Genomic DNA, 16,382 nt, shown 5'->3' with positions numbered 1-16,382 from the left:
GTTCCAAACTGCCGGTGAAATGGAATAAAAGGTACAATAAATTTTAAAAATTTCACCTTTTAACTCTGCAAGACTGCTCATCAATGCTTCTCAATTTTCATACCAATTGGAGGGTCGGACATGCAACACATCCTGAGATTTAGGCCTTCAATTTTATTGTACACTTTCATTTTACCATTTCGCAGCAACGTTGGCTGGTATATGATTGGTTGCCTGGTGGACCAATCAGGACGCAACAAGAGATACACAGACTTCTCCTGTCTATTTGTTTACGAGTAAATTATATTATTTCCCATAGGCCAAGCAGAATGTTTATCTAAGGTAAATAATTGTAATTACGTTATTCATCCCCTATTGCGGAATTAGCGGTATAAAGTTAAAATGGCATGGCAACAGAACATTGCATAACAATGTAATGTAAGAAGTAGCTTGACCCAGGGCAGGTGTGGCTGCTTAAACCAGCCATCCCCACACCACATACCCCCAACGCCAAACTGAGGCCAGGGAGAATCCCTGGCCGAAGCCTACTCCCCCCCCAGCACTCCAACCAAGCAACAAAAAAAACAAAAAAAAAAATCCAAGCGCCCTTAACACTTTAAGGGCCCCGGAACAGTCCAGTACAGTCGTGACCCTCCCCCGGATGATGAGGCAGCCCTCCCCCCTCCTCCCTCTCGGAGCGCGGGGAGTCCTGGGCTGCTCGGCTGGCTGGTGGGGGTGTCACCGGCTTGGGCTGTTCCAGGGGCTGTGGTGGGGTGGCTGGGCTGGTGGGCTGGTGGGCTGGCCTTCTTGTGGCGCTGGGGACCAGGAACCCTCGTGGCTGTGGTGGCCGCCAGTCGGCACTGCTGGAAGGCTGGTGCAGGCTTTCCCCCTCACGGGCTCCGGGCAACCCAACCAGGCCGAAACAACGAACTAAAACCACCAACAGACAAGAAAGGAAGCAATACGGCGCGGCCACCGCTCGTGCGCCGCCCGTGGCTGACCCGCCTTCCCGGCCAAGTCCAGCTCACGGCGCGACCACCTCTCGTACACCGCCCGTAGCTGACCTGCCTTCACGGCCAGGTCCAGCTCCCCAGCGTCCCAGCTGAGGATCGCTTCCTTCCCCTCCGTGGTCATCTCCCGCTCCCCGTTTTTGGCCTGGAGGATCCACCTGAAGCCCTGTCGGGAACACCTCAGCTGCCCCTCCTCCAGTGTGCTTCCTGGCTGGCCCTCCTGTGCCTCTTTCTTGTGCCGGAGCGGCCCCACGTTGGGCGCCACTGTGCCAAACACGCCTGCCACAGGCCACCGAAGTGGCTTTCTTTGGGGCCTTCCAGCACAGTGACACAGGGAGATGATGTTCCAACAGTCCAGATTTTATTAACGAGGGTTTGGCAAGATGTTAACGCCAAGGAGCAGATGTTAAAACAGTCATGACCGAAGCTCCCCTGTGTGGGCGGGGATGGCAGATTTAACCTGTGCGCAGTGATTACCTCACTACGCACAGGTGCAGCCACTCCTGTTCCTGGGTCCAATTAGCCTGGCCAATTATCTAATGCTTAACCAATTATCCAATTGGCCAGGTCTAATTAGCTTGACCCAGGGCAGGTGTGGCTGCTTAAACCAGCCATCCCCATACCACAGTCTGGCTCTGATTACATTTTGTCAGAATATCTGAAAGCGTTCAGTGTGATACAGATTTGGGGGACTTATTTCACTGCCGTCTTCACTCACGTTACTCTTGCTCCGTCGACTAAGTAGGCACCGTTACCAAGCTTGCTAACGTGAAACTGGGTCGAAATGCCAAACTGTATAAAACTGTATAAATTGTGGCTGTATTTTTGTACCCAAAAGGATTCAAGCAACAGGGCTTGCCTTTGAAATAAAAAAAGACATTCTATAATGTTGTTGTTTGCTCAGTATTTGAAAGAAGGTAGACTACCTGATCAGGGCAGGTGCCATTTGTTAATTTTGCTTGTGTATCCAAGTATACAGCAATTGGCTAGATCAGACTACTTTGATCAGATACTGTTATTGGCAGAAAATGTAGCTAAAGGTCCAGTGGGGAGAGTTATTGATTTGTGGGACTGCAGCGTTTGTGATGACGAAATTGGCAAAAAAAAAAAAAAGAGAAGAAGAATTATATAATAATATAAACCAAATTTGTGGCTTTATTGTGTGGACGTGTGACGTTTTATCCGAATTCCGTGTTGACATGAGGTGAGAAAGTACAGAAGCAATGTCTTTAAGGGCTGAGAGTCTGTGGTTATCGTGGTTATTTCTTTTGGAAACCCTGAACAGTGCCAAACTCTCAAGTCTGTACAAGTATGGGGCGTGCCTTGCCAAGCCGTAACTGCCATCCCAATCCAAATTTATGCAAATGAATTTGGTTTAGAGATGAATGGGCCAGGAAGGGCATCTAAGGGATTTAATAGGCTTGTCACAGATCTCTACGAAAAAAGGATAATATTAGCCTGCTGTCTTTGAGCACCTGTCTGACTGAGTATTATCAGACAGCACAGCTATCTTGGGAGTTTGAGTTTTAAATGCGCTGCTAATGAAGAGATGTTGACTCTTTTCTTTTCTAACGACTCTTGAGGACTTTGACGAAGCAGCTGCACACACACATGCCCGTGAGACCACTGTCATCCTTCAGCTCGTTAGTCTAAACATGCGTTCAATGGATGAGACAACAGCGCTGCACTTTTTATTTATTCAAATGTATTTGCTTTAGCGTCCTCAAAAAAAGCAACTCAGACAACTAGCATTTTTGTACATTTTTAATTCGTATAACTGGACATTCAGCAAAGCAATACAGGTTAATTATTCGGCTCAGTGGCATAATGGCAGTGCCTCATCTGGGATTTGAACCAGCAGATTGTCACTGCCCCATTGCACCTTTAATTCAACTAATAATTAATAACGGCTCCCTGTTATTAATAACAGCCCCCTCATGGGATACTCCCATTAAGAGGGAAATTGAGAGTGTAATCCTACATTGATTAAAATATTTATTCACTTATACATTACAGTGATGTGTATCTTACTTCTTCTGTACTGCTTTTTAATGGATTCTGTGAGTTCTTCTGTCTTCAGTGAATAAATGATTGGATTTAGCATAGGCGGCAAGACAGTTGCCAGAGATGTGCTGATGATCCTGACGTTATGGTGAACGAAGTGGCCGATTGCTCCATAGATGATACATATAGGAAAATAATACACACCCACCAAGATCAAATGAGAGGTGCAGGTTTTCATGGCTTTGAGTCGCTCAGGAGCTGTTGCAATTTTCAATAACGCACGGGCTATACAGATGTATGTACCTGTAATGAACAGTAATGGAAGCCATGACATCAGAGCAGGAAGTATCGAACTCAACACATCACTTGGAGTGTTGTCATTGCATGCTAAACGGTATGTGGGTCCGTGATCACAGAAATAGCTGTTTATCACAGTGGATTTGCAGTATGACAGTCTGCTGATAAAACCCACAGCAATGAGAACAGACAGTGCTGCAAAACTCCATGTAATAGCTGTGATGACCAACATCGATTTATTAGTCACAATCTCATTGTACCTCAGTGGAAAGCATATAGCGACACATCTATCATAGGACATAACAGTGAGAGTGAAAGACTGCATGCAGAGAAACGAATAAACAAAAAACATATTAGTCAAGCAGGCCTCAAAGGAGATTAACTGTGATTTAAACAGGAAGGTGTCAATCAATGGAGGAACGAGCGCAGTGCTTACACACAAATCGGACACAGCCAAATTAAACACCGCAATGTATTTCGGACTGTGAAGACAGTGGTCTGCGTAAATCACAAACATGACAAAAGTGTTTCCCACTAGAGACAGAGTATAAACGAAGCACAAGAACACATAGTAGTATTTTGTGTGAGGAATACCAGAAAAACCACTTATGAAAAAGTATTCAGGACGCACAATAGTGGCGTTAATAAAGAAGGTTGAATTTAGGGGGCTCATCGCAGGTTTGTTTGCTCTTTGCTTTTTCTCACCCTTTGAAAAAGCTATCTTAAGGACCTGAAATTAAAGAAAAATAGATTTTGTGAGATATCCTGATTTTCTTTCATGCAGTAGGATCTCTCTGATTTTCTCCCTTGGAAGACAATAAACTTAACCTTAACATACAGGAATAGATTTTGTGGTTTGTCAAATAATTATCTATGTAAACAAGCTCACATTTATTATCTTATGTGTCTCAAAAAAAATTGAGACAGAATTGCAAGTCTTCAATCAACCAATTTATCAGAGAATGAAGAACACTATGTGAATTATTCTTTATCATAATGAACATACTAAACACTTTTGTGACATTGTGGAACATACAAATATTACATTATCATTCCATTCGTTTGACTTTGAAAGCAAAAGCTAGTTTTATAGTTAAATCTCTCTCTTACATACATGCAACTCCCACGGCAATCTGTATAGACTATAATGTTTTGTATTTAAATGAAAGACAAATTGTTTCTCAGTCATGCCTGGCAGCAGCAGGTTCTATCAAAACGATGCAACAATGATGAACAATGTAAAGTGCAAAGTATAAATATTGAAATATTTTACATTGTCTTTCATTAATTTTAACAAGAAATGTTTTAGAACATTATCATATCAAAATATGTGATTAAGATTGTTTGTGCTCTTCATTAAAATGACTCCATATGCTTCTGTTTCTTTTTTAAAACACATATTATCATTGTTTTAGAATGCATTTTCAGTGGTTTTATTGCTATGCACATCAAGCTAGCTGGTGAATGCATTCACATTAGATTATATGAATAAAGAAATACATTAAGGTAATGCTAATACTTACCAATAATTGTAGACTAACTGTCCAGAACACAAGAGTCATCACTACATGGAAAAATCATGTACAAGAATATTTTTCCATAGTCAGGAAACTAATGCATAGCAGTATGTTGCATTAGTAGGGTGTACATCTCTCGATTATGGAATGAGTTCGAAAAGCAATGTTCATGTACTGCAGTTTTTATATTCTGTTGTGTCAAATCATTAGGGTAAAAGAACTGGCAAAGGATTATTTAAAATAAATGAACTGTGATGTAATGATAAGGCTTGATTGTGTGTGCTTTTTTGAGGGCCTTTCTTTAACCCTTTAAGGTGTGAGATCACAAATATGTGATGAGAATATTCTGAACTGAACCTTCTAATGCTGATGTAATAATCCGTGATGGTAACTGAAAACAATGTTTTCTAAAACAAGAGTTTTAGAACACTGGCTTAGAATTTTGAAGCAAAAAAAGGAATATTCTCAGTGTTAAACATGCTCCATAAATGGCAAAGCCACACAAAGAAAAGAAAAAATCAGCCAATGCATTGCAGGGCCTACACACCATTCACTCACACACTCTTACTTATGGGCATTTTAGACTCTCCAATTAGCCTAACCTATTTGCCACAATAAAACAGCTGCAAATAAATAAACATTTTTAATGATAATAATAATAATAATAATAATAATAACAACAATAATAATAATAATAACAATAATCACAATCATAATCATAATCGTAATAATAGTAATATTTAAAATAATGATAATAAGAATAATTATGATTATTATTATAATTAGTAGTAGTAGGAGTAGTAGTAGGAGTGGTGATGGACAACAGACTGTCCCTCTCCCAGAACATCACGGCGGTGAGTCGAACGTGCAGGTTCTTCCTGTACAACATCCGGAGAATCCGCCCCTTCCTCACCACCTACGCAACCCAGCTCCTGGTTCAAGCGATGGTCCTGTCCCGCTTGGACTACTGTAACTCGCTACTGGCTGGTCTGCCAGCATCCGCCATCAGACCCCTGCAGCTCATCCAGAATGCTGCAGCGCGTCTGGTCTACAACCTCCCCAGACATTCCCATGTCACCCCCCTGCTCACTGACCTCCACTGGCTGCCTGTTATGGCTCGCATCAAATTTAACTCCTTGGTGCTTGCATACCAGGCAGCTAAGGGGTCAGCACCAGGGTACATTCAGAGGATCATCAGACCCTACACATCAGCCAGACCTCTCCGTTCTGCCACCTCTGGACGCTTGGCACCTCCCCCTCTTCGCGTCTGCACTTCCCGCTCCCGTCTGCTGTCTGTCCTGGCCCCTCGCTGGTGGAATGACCTTCCCGTGACGGTCAGAACAGCAGAGAATCTCACCACTTTCAAACGCAGACTGAAGACTCATCTCTTAAGGCTGCACCTCTCCCCCACCCCTCCCTAGCCTATAGTTCAGCTCACTGTACCTAGCTAGGATAATTTGATTGTTAGTGTATCTGGCAGGATTGTTTTTGTATGATTAGGTGTGATTCCAGTGCTAGTTTGTACTTGGTAGGATTCTTGCTTGCTGAACAAGCTTACTCTACAGGGTTGAAGTCCTGATCGATGTGGTCACTTCTGGCACTACGATCCTTACTTCACTCTAGTGTTTCTTTTGCGCCTCTACATCATGAAACCTATGCACTTGTTGTACGTCGCTCTGGATAAGAGCGTCTGCTAAATGCCTATAATGTAATGTAATGTAATGTAATGTAGTAGTAGTATTTTTATCATTATTATTATTATTATACCCTGCTATCTTGAGACCTGCACGCAGGAAGGCCCCAGTGGCTGGGATTCAAACTGGGGACAGTCCTTTGAGTTGTTATCATTGTTCTTCACAACTTGTACTTTTGTATTCTACTTTTAAATTATTGTCACACTTCAATTTGAAATAGCAGTGAAAACATTTATTTGCCACATGTAAAACAAAAAAGCTGCAATTAAATAACATTCATAATAATAATAATAATCATAATAATAATAATATTTAAAATAATAATTATTATTATTATTATTCATATTATTCATATTATTATTATTATTATTATTATTATTAGTCGTAGTAGTAGTAGTAGTAATAGTATTATACCCTGCTATCTTGTGAACATTGGAATAATAAGAAGCAATAGCTGACATCATGTGCTTTGGAGGGGAACACCTGCTTACTTGCCCCATTCTAAATCAGAGACAGACGTTTCAATGATCAGTGCAGAGTAGGTGTTCTAAACTGCAGGTGAAATGGAATAAAAGGTACAATAAAATAAAAAATCTCATATTTTAACTCTGCAAGACTGGTCATCAATGCTTCTCAATGTTCAGAACAATTTGAGGGTCAGACATGTAACTCATCCTGAGATTTAGGCCTTCGATTTTATAGTACACTTTAATTTTACCATTTCGCAGCAACGTTGGCTCGTATATGATTGGTTGCCTGGTGGGCCAATCAGGACGCAACAAGAGATACACAGACTTCGTTTGTCTACTTGTTTAGGAGTTAATTATATCATTTCCCATAGGCCAAGCAGAATTTGACTACAGATGACAATCAGTGTGTGACAACAGGAACACCTGGCACCTGTTACACCGATTTCCATCAAACCACACCCTGGCAGTACTGAGCTCCATCTCCTGTTTGTCCCTGTTGTTTGTAATTAGGTAGTAACATATCTTAGCCTTTGACTTGTAATGTGTAAACTACAGTTCCCAGGCTGCACTGGTGGTGGGTGCCTTCCTTGGCTGAGCTATTCAGGAACTCTGAAATTGATGGCCTTTTAGTCCTGTGGGCACAAGAAAGTATGACCACATATATTATCACAGACTAGCCAGATAGCCATCTCTCATGTTCCGTCTATGATTGATTTTCCTTAACCTTTTGATGGGCAGGTTTTTTGGAATGCATTTTCAATATTCTATCTCAGTGTTCTTAAACTCCATCATTTTCAGTTGCCAGTAATGATTGGTGCATCAGCATTGGAATATTCAGATAAGAACATCCTAATCATGCATTTGTGATCTTACTCCTTAAAGTCTTACTACAAATATTGTTGATTGCTTTTAACAGCAAATGGGTTTAAGGACGCACTGTAAGATGTAGAATTTGTATAGTTACTAATCCCATGGTGGATGATGACAGTTAATCTCAATAGAGCCAAAGGCACTAAAAAAACAGGCATGTTTTCAGTCTGCAGTAAAGATGGACACACATTGAAATTTCCAATGTGTTAATTAAACTCTCACTATCTTTCACTGTATTTCCATTCATAGGACGTTATTTGCCAATTGCTCTTACAGTTCACAGTTAATTGGAGTGTATGGAAAAATGAACATGCTAAAACATACCAGTCAGTAATTTGTGATTAAAACATTTATTCATTTATTCATTACAGTGATGTGTATTTTATGTCTTCTGTACTGTTTTTTAATGGATTCTGTGAATTCTTCAGTCTTCAGTGAGTAAATGATTGGATTAAGCATAGGAGGCAAGACCATCGCCAAAGATGCGTTGATGATCCTGACGTTATGGTGAACAATGGAGCCGATTGCTCCATAGATGATACATATAGGAAAATAATACACACCCACCAAGATCAAATGAGAGGTGCAGGTTTTCATGGCTTTGAGTCGCTCTGAGGCTGTTGCAATTTTCAATAACGCACGGGCTATACAGATGTATGTACCTGTAATAAACAGTAATGGAAGCCAAAAAATCACAATAGGCTGAATCCAGCCCATCATATAACTTGGAGTGTAGTCATTGCATGCTAATCGAAACGTGGGTCCATGATCACAGAAATAGCTGTTTATCACAATGGATTTGCAGAATGATAGTCTGTTAATAAAAAGTACAGGTATGAGAATGGCCAATCCTGCAATAATCCATAATATGGTCGTGATCACCAGCATTGACTTGGTTGTAATAATTTCATTATATCTCAGTGGAAAGCATATAGCAACACATCTATCATAGGACAGAACAGTGAGACTGAAAGACTGCATGAATAGAAACCAAAAAACAAAAAACATATTACTCAAGCAGGCCTCGTAGGAGATTAACTGTGATTTAAACAGGAAGGTGTCAATCAATGGAGGAACAAGTGCAGTGCTTACACACAAGTCAGACACAGCCAAATTAAACACTGCAATGTATTTTGGACTATGAAGGCAGTGGTCAGCGTAAATCATAAACATGACAAAAGTGTTTCCCAGAACAGACAGAGCATAAACAAAGCACAAGAACACATAGTAGTATTTTGTGTGGGGAATACCGGACAAACCACTTACGAAAAAGTATTCAGGATGCACAGTAGTGGCATTAAAAAAGGTTGAATTTAGGGGGCTCATTACAGGTTTGTTTGCTCTTTGCTTTTTCTCACACTTTAGAAAAGCTGTCCTTTAGGACCTGAAATTAAAGAAAAAATGGGTTTAGTGAGATATCCTGATTTTCTTTTATGCAGTAGGATCTCTCTGATTCAAGACAGTTTTCTCCCTTGGAAGACAATAAAGTACACACTAACCTTAACTTTAACCTTAACCTGCAGGAATAGATTTCTTAAACAAAGTAAACAATATGTGGTTTGTCAAATAATTATCTACATAAACGAGCTCAGATTTATTATCTGGTGTGTCTCAAAAAAATTGAGACAGAATTGGAAGTCTTCATTCATCCCAGTGATCAGTGAATGAAGAACATTCTTTGAATTATTCTTTGTCATAATGAACATACTAAACACTTTTGTGACATCATGGATCATACAAATATTACATTCTCATTCCATTTTTTGTCTTTGAAAGCAAAAGATAGTTTCATAGTTAAATCTCTCCCATACATGCAACTCCCATGGCAATCTGTATAGACTATAATGTTTTGTATTTAAATGAAAGACAAATTGTTTCTCAGTCACGCCTGGCAGCAGCAGGTTCTATCAAAACGATGCAACAATGATGAACAATGTAAAGTGCACAGTATAAATATTGAAATGTTTAATATTTTACATTGTCTTTCATTAATTTTAACAAGAAATGTTTTAGAACATTATCATATCAAAATATGTGATGAAGATTGTTTGTGCTCTTCATTAAAATGACTCAATATGCTTCTGTTTCTTTTTTAAAACACATATTATCATTGTTTTAGAATCCATTTTCAGTGGTTTCATTGCTATGCACATCAAGCTAGCTGGTGAATGCATTCACATTAGATTATATGAATAAAGAAATATATTAAGGTACTGCTAATACTTACCAATAATTGTAGACTAACTGTCCAGACCACAAGAGTCATCACTACATGGAAAAATCATGTACAAGAGTATTTTTCCATAGTCAGGAAACTAATGCATAGCAGTATGTTGCATTAGTGGGGTGTACATCTCTCGATTACGGAATGTGTTCGAAAAGCAAGGTTCATGTACTGCAGTTTTTATACTCTGTTGTGTCAAATCATTAGGGTAAAAGAACTTGCAAAGGATTATTTAAAATAAATGAACTGTGATGTAATGATAAGGCTTGGTTGTGTGTGCTTTTTTGGGGGCCTTTCTTTAACCCTTTAAGGTGTGTGATCACAAATATGTGATGAGAATATTCTGAACTGAACATTCTAATTCTGATGTAATAATCTGTGATGGAAACTGAAAGCAATGGAGTTTTAGAACACTGGTTTAGAATTTTGAGGAAATAGAAAAAATAGAATATTCTCAGGGTTAAACATGCTCAATAAATGGCAAAGGCAGGCAAAGAATAGAAAAAATCAGGCAAGGCAAGGAACATAATCATAATAATAATAATTTAAAATAATAATAATCACTATTATTATTAGTAGTAGTAGTAGAAGTAGTTGTAGTATTTTATTTATATTATTATTATTAGTAGTAGTAGTAGTAGTAGTATTAATAGTAGTAGTAGTAGTATTATTATTTTTATTATTATTATACCCTCCTATCTTGTGAACATTGGAATAATAAGAAGCAATGGCTGACATCATGTGCTTTGGAGGGGATCACCTGCTTGCTTGCCCCATTCTAAATCAGAGACAGAGGTTTCAATAATCAGTGCAGAGTAGGTGTTCCAAACTGCAGGTGAAATGGAATAAAAGGTACAATAAATTTTAAAAATTTCACATTTTAACTCTGCAAGACTGCTCATCAATGCTTCTCAATTTTCATACCAATTGGAGGGTCGGACATGCAACACATCCTGAGATTTAGGCCTTCAATTTTATTGTACATTTTAATTTTACCATTTCGCAGTAACGTTGGCTCATATATGATTGGTTGCCTGGTGGGCCAATCAGGACGCAACAAGAGATACACAGACTTCTCCTGTCTATTTTTTTAGAAGTAAATTATATTTTTCCCATTGGCCAAGCAGAATGTTTATCTAAGGTAAATAATTGTAATTACGTTATTCATCCCCTATCGCGGAATTAGCGGTATAAAGTTAAAATGGCATGGCAACAGAACATTGCATAACAATGTAATGTAAGAAGTACAGCACCCCGCCCACCCCCACCCCCCGCACCCCGCTCCCCCTCGAACGCATCCCACAGAATTGTTTAGGGCCACCAATATCCTAGGTCCGGCTCTGATTACATTTTGTCAGAATATCTGAAAGCGTTAGGTGTGATACAGATTTGGGTGACTTATTTCACTGCCGTCTTCACTCATGTTACTCTTGCTCCGTCGACTAAGCAGGCACCATTACCAAGCTTGCTAACGCGAAACTGGGTCGAAATGCCCCAAACTGTATAAAACTGTATAAATTGTGGCTGTATTTTTGTACCCAAAAGGATTCAAGCAACACATTCTATAATGTTGTTGTTTGCTCAGTATTTGAAAGAAGGTAGACTACCTGATTAGGGCAGGTGCCGTTTGTTCATTTTGCTTGTGTATCTGAGTATCCATCAATTGGCTAGATCAGACTACTTTGACCAGATACTGTTATTCGCAGAAAATGTAGCTAAAGGTCGAGTGGGGAGAGTTATTGATTTGTGGGACTGGAGCGTTTGTGATGACGAGATTGGCAACAAAAAAACATTTTTTTAAATGAGAAGAATAATTATATAAAAATATTAACCAAATTTGTGGCTTTATTGTGTGGACGTGTGACGTTTTATCCGAATTCCGTGTTGACATGAGGTGAGAAAGTACAGAAGCAATGTCTTTAAGGGCTGAGAGTCTGTGGTTATCGTGGTTATTTCTTTTGGAAACCCTGAACAGTGCCAAACTCTCAAGTCTGTACAAGTATGGGGCGTGCCTTGCCAAGCCGTAACTGCCATCCCAATCCAAATTTATGCAAATTAATTTGGTTTAGAGATGAATGGGCCAGGAAGGGCATCTAAGGGATTTAATAGGCTTGTCACACATCTCTACGAAAAAAGGATAATATTAGCCTGCTGTCTTTGAGCACCTGTCTGACTGCGTATTATCAGACAGCACAGCTATCTTGGGAGTTTGAGTTTTAAATGCGCTGCTAATGAAGAGATGTTGACTCTTTTCTTTTCTAACGACTCTTGAGGACTTTGACGAAGCAGCTGCACACACACATGCCCGTGAGACCACTCTCATCCTTCAGCTCGTTAGTCTAAACATGCGTTCAATGGATGAGACAACAGCGCTGCACTTTTTATTTATTCAAATGTATTTGCTTTAGCGTCCTCAAAAAAAGCAACTCAGACAACTAGCATTTTTGTACATTTTTAATTCGTATAACTGGACATTCAGCAAAGCAATACAGGTTAATTATTCGGCTCAGTGGCATAATGGCAGTGCCTCATCTGGGATTTGAACCAGCAGATCTATTGTCACTGCCCCATTGCACCTTTAATTCAACTAATAATTAATAACGGCTCCCTGTTATTAATAACAGCCCCCTCATGGGATACTCCCATTAACAGCGATACTGAGAGTGGAATACTACATTGATTAAAATATTTATTCACTTATACATTACAGTGATGTGTATCTTATTTCTTCTGTACTGCTTTTTAATGGATTCTGTGAATTCTTCTGTCTTCAGTGAATAAATGATTGGATTTAGCATAGGCGGCAAGATCATCGCCAGAGATGTGCTGATGATCCTGACGTTATGATGAACGAAGGAGCCGATTGCTCCATAGATGATACATACAGGAAAATAATACACACCCACCAAGATCAAATGAGAGGTGCAGGTTTTCATGGCTTTGAGTCGCTCTGACGCTGTTGCAATTTTCAACAACGCTCTGGCTATACAGATGTATGTACCTGTAATAAGCATTAATGGAAGCCATAACATCAGAGCAGGAAGTGTCCAACTCAACACATCACTTGGAGTGTTGTCATTGCATGCTAAACGGTATGTGGGTCCGTGATCACAGAAATAGCTGTTTATCACAGTGGATTTGCAGTATGACAGTCTGCTGATAAAACCCACAGCAATGAGAACAGACAGTGCAGCAAAACTCCATGTAATAGCTGTGATGACCAACATCGATTTATTAGTCACAATCTCATTGTACCTCAGTGGAAAGCATATAGCGACACATCTATCATAGGACATAACAGTGAGAGTGAAAGACTGCATGAAAAGAAACCAATAAACAAAAAACATGTTAGTCAAGCAGGCCTCAAAGGAGATTAACTGTGATTTAAACAGGAAGGTGTCAATCAATGGAGGAACGAGTGCCGTACTTGCACACATGTCAGACACAGCCAAATTAAACACCGCAATGTATTTCGGACTGTGAAGACAGTGGTCACTGTAAATAACAAACATGACAAAAGTGTTTCCCAGTACAGACAGAGCATAAACAAAGCACAAGAACACATAGTAGTATTTTGTGTGGGGAATACCAGAAAAACCACTTATGAAAAAGTATTCAGGACGCACAATAGTGGCATTAATAAAGAAGGTTGAATTTAGGGGGCTCATCGCAGGTTTGTTTGCTCTTTGCTTTTTCTCACCCCTTGAAAAAGCTGTCCTTAAGGACCTGAAATTTAAAAAAAAAGATTTTCTTTTATGCAGTAGGATCTCTCTGATTTTATCCCTTGGAAGATAATAAAGTAAACCATGACCTTAACCTTAACATACAGGAATTGATTTCTTAAACACTACAAAGTAAACAATATGTGGTTTGTCAAATAATTATCTATGTTAACAAGCTCAGATTTATTATCTTATGTGTCTCAAAAAAATTGAGACAGAATTGCAAGTCTTCATTCAACCAATTTATCAGAGAATGAAGAATACTATGAGAATTATTCTTTGTCATAATGAACATACTAAGCACTTTTGTGACATTGTGGAACATACAAATATTACATTATCATTCCATTCGTTTGACTTTGAAAGCAAAAGCTAGTTTTCTAGTCTAGTTTTCTAGTCTAGTAAACTCTCTCTGACATACATGCAACTCCCATGGCAATCTGTATAGACTATAATGTTTTGTATTTAAATGAAAGACAAATTGTTTCTCAGTCACGCCTGGCAGCAGCAGGTTCTATCAAAACGATGCAACAAAAATGATGAACGATGTAAAGTGCAAAGTATAAATACTGAAATATTTAATATTTTACATTGTCTTTCATTAATTTTAACACGAAATGTTTTAGAACATTATCATGTCAAAATATGTGATGAAGATTGTTTTTGCTCTTCATTAAAATGACTCAATATGCTTTTGTTTCTTTTTTAAAACACATATTATCATTGTTTTAGAATCCATTTTCAGTGATTTTATTGCTATGCACACCTAGCTAGCTGGTGAATGCATTCACATTAGATTATATGAATAAAGAAATGCATTAAGGTACTGCTAATACTTACCAATAATTGTAGGTTAACTGTCCAGAACACAAGAGTCATCACTGCATAGAAAAATCATGTACAAGAGTATTTTTTCATAGTCAGGAAACTAATGCATAGCAGTATGTTGCATTAGTAGGGTGTACATCTCTCGATTATGGAATGTGTTCGAAAAGCAAGGTTCATATACTGCAGTTTTTATACTCTGTTGTGTCAAATCATTAGGGTAAAAGAACTGGCAAAGGATTATTTAAAATAAATGAACTGTGATGTAATGATAAGGCTTGATTGTGTGTGCTTTTTTGAGGGCCTTTCTTTAACCCTTTAAGGTGTGAGATCACAAATATGTGATGAGAATATTCTGAACTGAACGTGCTTTATAAATGGCAAATATGTGATGAGAATATTCTGAACTGAACGTTCTAATGCTGATGTAATAATCCGTGATGGTAACTGAAAACAATGGAGTTCTAGAACACTGGCTTAGAATTTTGAAGCAAAAAGAAGGAATATTCTCAGTGTTAAACATGCTCCATAAATGGCAAAGCCACACAAAGAAAAAAAAAAATCAGCCAATGCATTGCAGGGCCTACACCATTCACTCACACACTCTTACCTAAGGGCATTTTAGACTCTCCAATTAGCCTAACCTATTTGCCACAAAAAACAGCTGCAAATAAATAAACATTTTTATTATTATTATTATTATTATTATTATTAATAATAATAATAATCATAATCATAATAATCATAATCATCATAATCATAACAATCATAATAATAGTAATATTTAAAATAATGATAATAATAATAATAATTATTATTATTATTATTATTATTATTAGTAGTAGTAGTAGTAGTAGTAGTAGCAGTAGTAGTAGTAGTAGTATTTTTATCATTATTATTATTATTATACCCTGCTCTCTTGAGACCTGCACGCAGGAAGGCCCCAGTGGCTGGGATTCAAACTGGGGACAGTCCTTTGAGTTGTTATCATTGCTCTTCACAACTTGTACTTTTGTATTCTACTTTTAAATTATTGTCACACTTCAATTTGAAATAGCAGTGAAAACATTTATTTGCCACATGTAAAACAAAAAAGCTGTAATAAAGGAAGGACAAATGCTGACTTCCAGGAGCTGGGGATCAAACCACTGGTAAGACTAAGATTAAAAATGGAGACAATGGGTCTCGCAATCAGATCTGCTGCTGTTTTTAAAAAATAAGGCTCAATTTGGTCAGGACCAGCAGACTTTTTACAATCAAGACTTGATAAAGCTTCATAAACTTGAGTGGGAGAAATAGGGGAAAATTTAAACTATTTCCTGGGCAACTTAGGGGGGTGGCTACACTGTCTTTACCATCTACAGGGAGATTTGAGAGAGTGGCTAAGCCTGCATTGATAAAATGCTTATTAAACACATCTGCTATGTTATGCGTACCCTTTATTTCATTTTGATTTACCTTTAAAAGATCAGGAAGAGTAGAGGGTGTCATAGACCCTGATGAGGATTTAATCAACTTCCAAAATGTACTCGGATCATTAAGGTTTTCATTTATTAAATGAAGGTAGTAATCACTTTTTGTATTTTTTATCAATTCTGTGCATTTGTTTCTTAATGCCCTTTACTGAATCTAGTCACCGGCATCATTACTTCTTTTAGCCTTGGCCCAGGCCTTATCTTACACCATAAAAGGTTAATACAAATAGTCCACATCGCTGATATTGCTTTTAATAGCGAATGGGTTTAAGAACGCACTGTATGATACAGCATT

At 38.5% G+C, this 16,382-nt stretch overlaps 3 protein-coding genes across 3 annotated transcripts; all 3 read right to left on the bottom strand.

Annotated features, from left to right (window-relative positions):
- Nucleotides 1–2,778: 2,778 nt before the first annotated feature.
- Nucleotides 2,779–4,945, bottom strand: LOC135262461 (olfactory receptor 2AT4-like). The gene is made up of 2 exons (XM_064349481.1): nt 4,814–4,945; nt 2,779–4,020 (listed from the first exon to the last, which is right to left on the bottom strand). The coding sequence occupies exons 1-2, from the start codon at nt 4,850–4,852 to the stop codon at nt 2,989–2,991; spliced, it is 1,071 nt and encodes a 356-aa protein (XP_064205551.1). The 5' UTR covers nt 4,853–4,945; the 3' UTR covers nt 2,779–2,988.
- Nucleotides 4,946–8,195: 3,250 nt separating this feature from the next.
- Nucleotides 8,196–9,216, bottom strand: LOC135262460 (olfactory receptor 52K1-like). The gene has a single exon (XM_064349480.1). The coding sequence runs from the start codon at nt 9,165–9,167 to the stop codon at nt 8,196–8,198; it is 972 nt and encodes a 323-aa protein (XP_064205550.1). The 5' UTR covers nt 9,168–9,216.
- A 3,301-nt stretch (nt 9,217–12,517) lies between these two features.
- LOC135262459 (olfactory receptor 51A7-like) lies at nt 12,518–13,756 on the bottom strand. Its single transcript, XM_064349479.1, has one exon. It carries the CDS (start codon nt 13,731–13,733, stop codon nt 12,759–12,761), a length of 975 nt encoding a protein of 324 aa, XP_064205549.1. The 5' UTR covers nt 13,734–13,756; the 3' UTR covers nt 12,518–12,758.
- Nucleotides 13,757–16,382: the final 2,626 nt, after the last annotated feature.

This window comes from Anguilla rostrata, chromosome 9, assembly GCF_018555375.3.
Source record: "Anguilla rostrata isolate EN2019 chromosome 9, ASM1855537v3, whole genome shotgun sequence".
In the NCBI taxonomy this organism is placed as follows: domain Eukaryota; kingdom Metazoa; phylum Chordata; class Actinopteri; order Anguilliformes; family Anguillidae; genus Anguilla; species Anguilla rostrata.
Note: the sequence above shows the minus strand (reverse complement) of the source record. Positions and strands in the feature narration are given on the sequence as shown.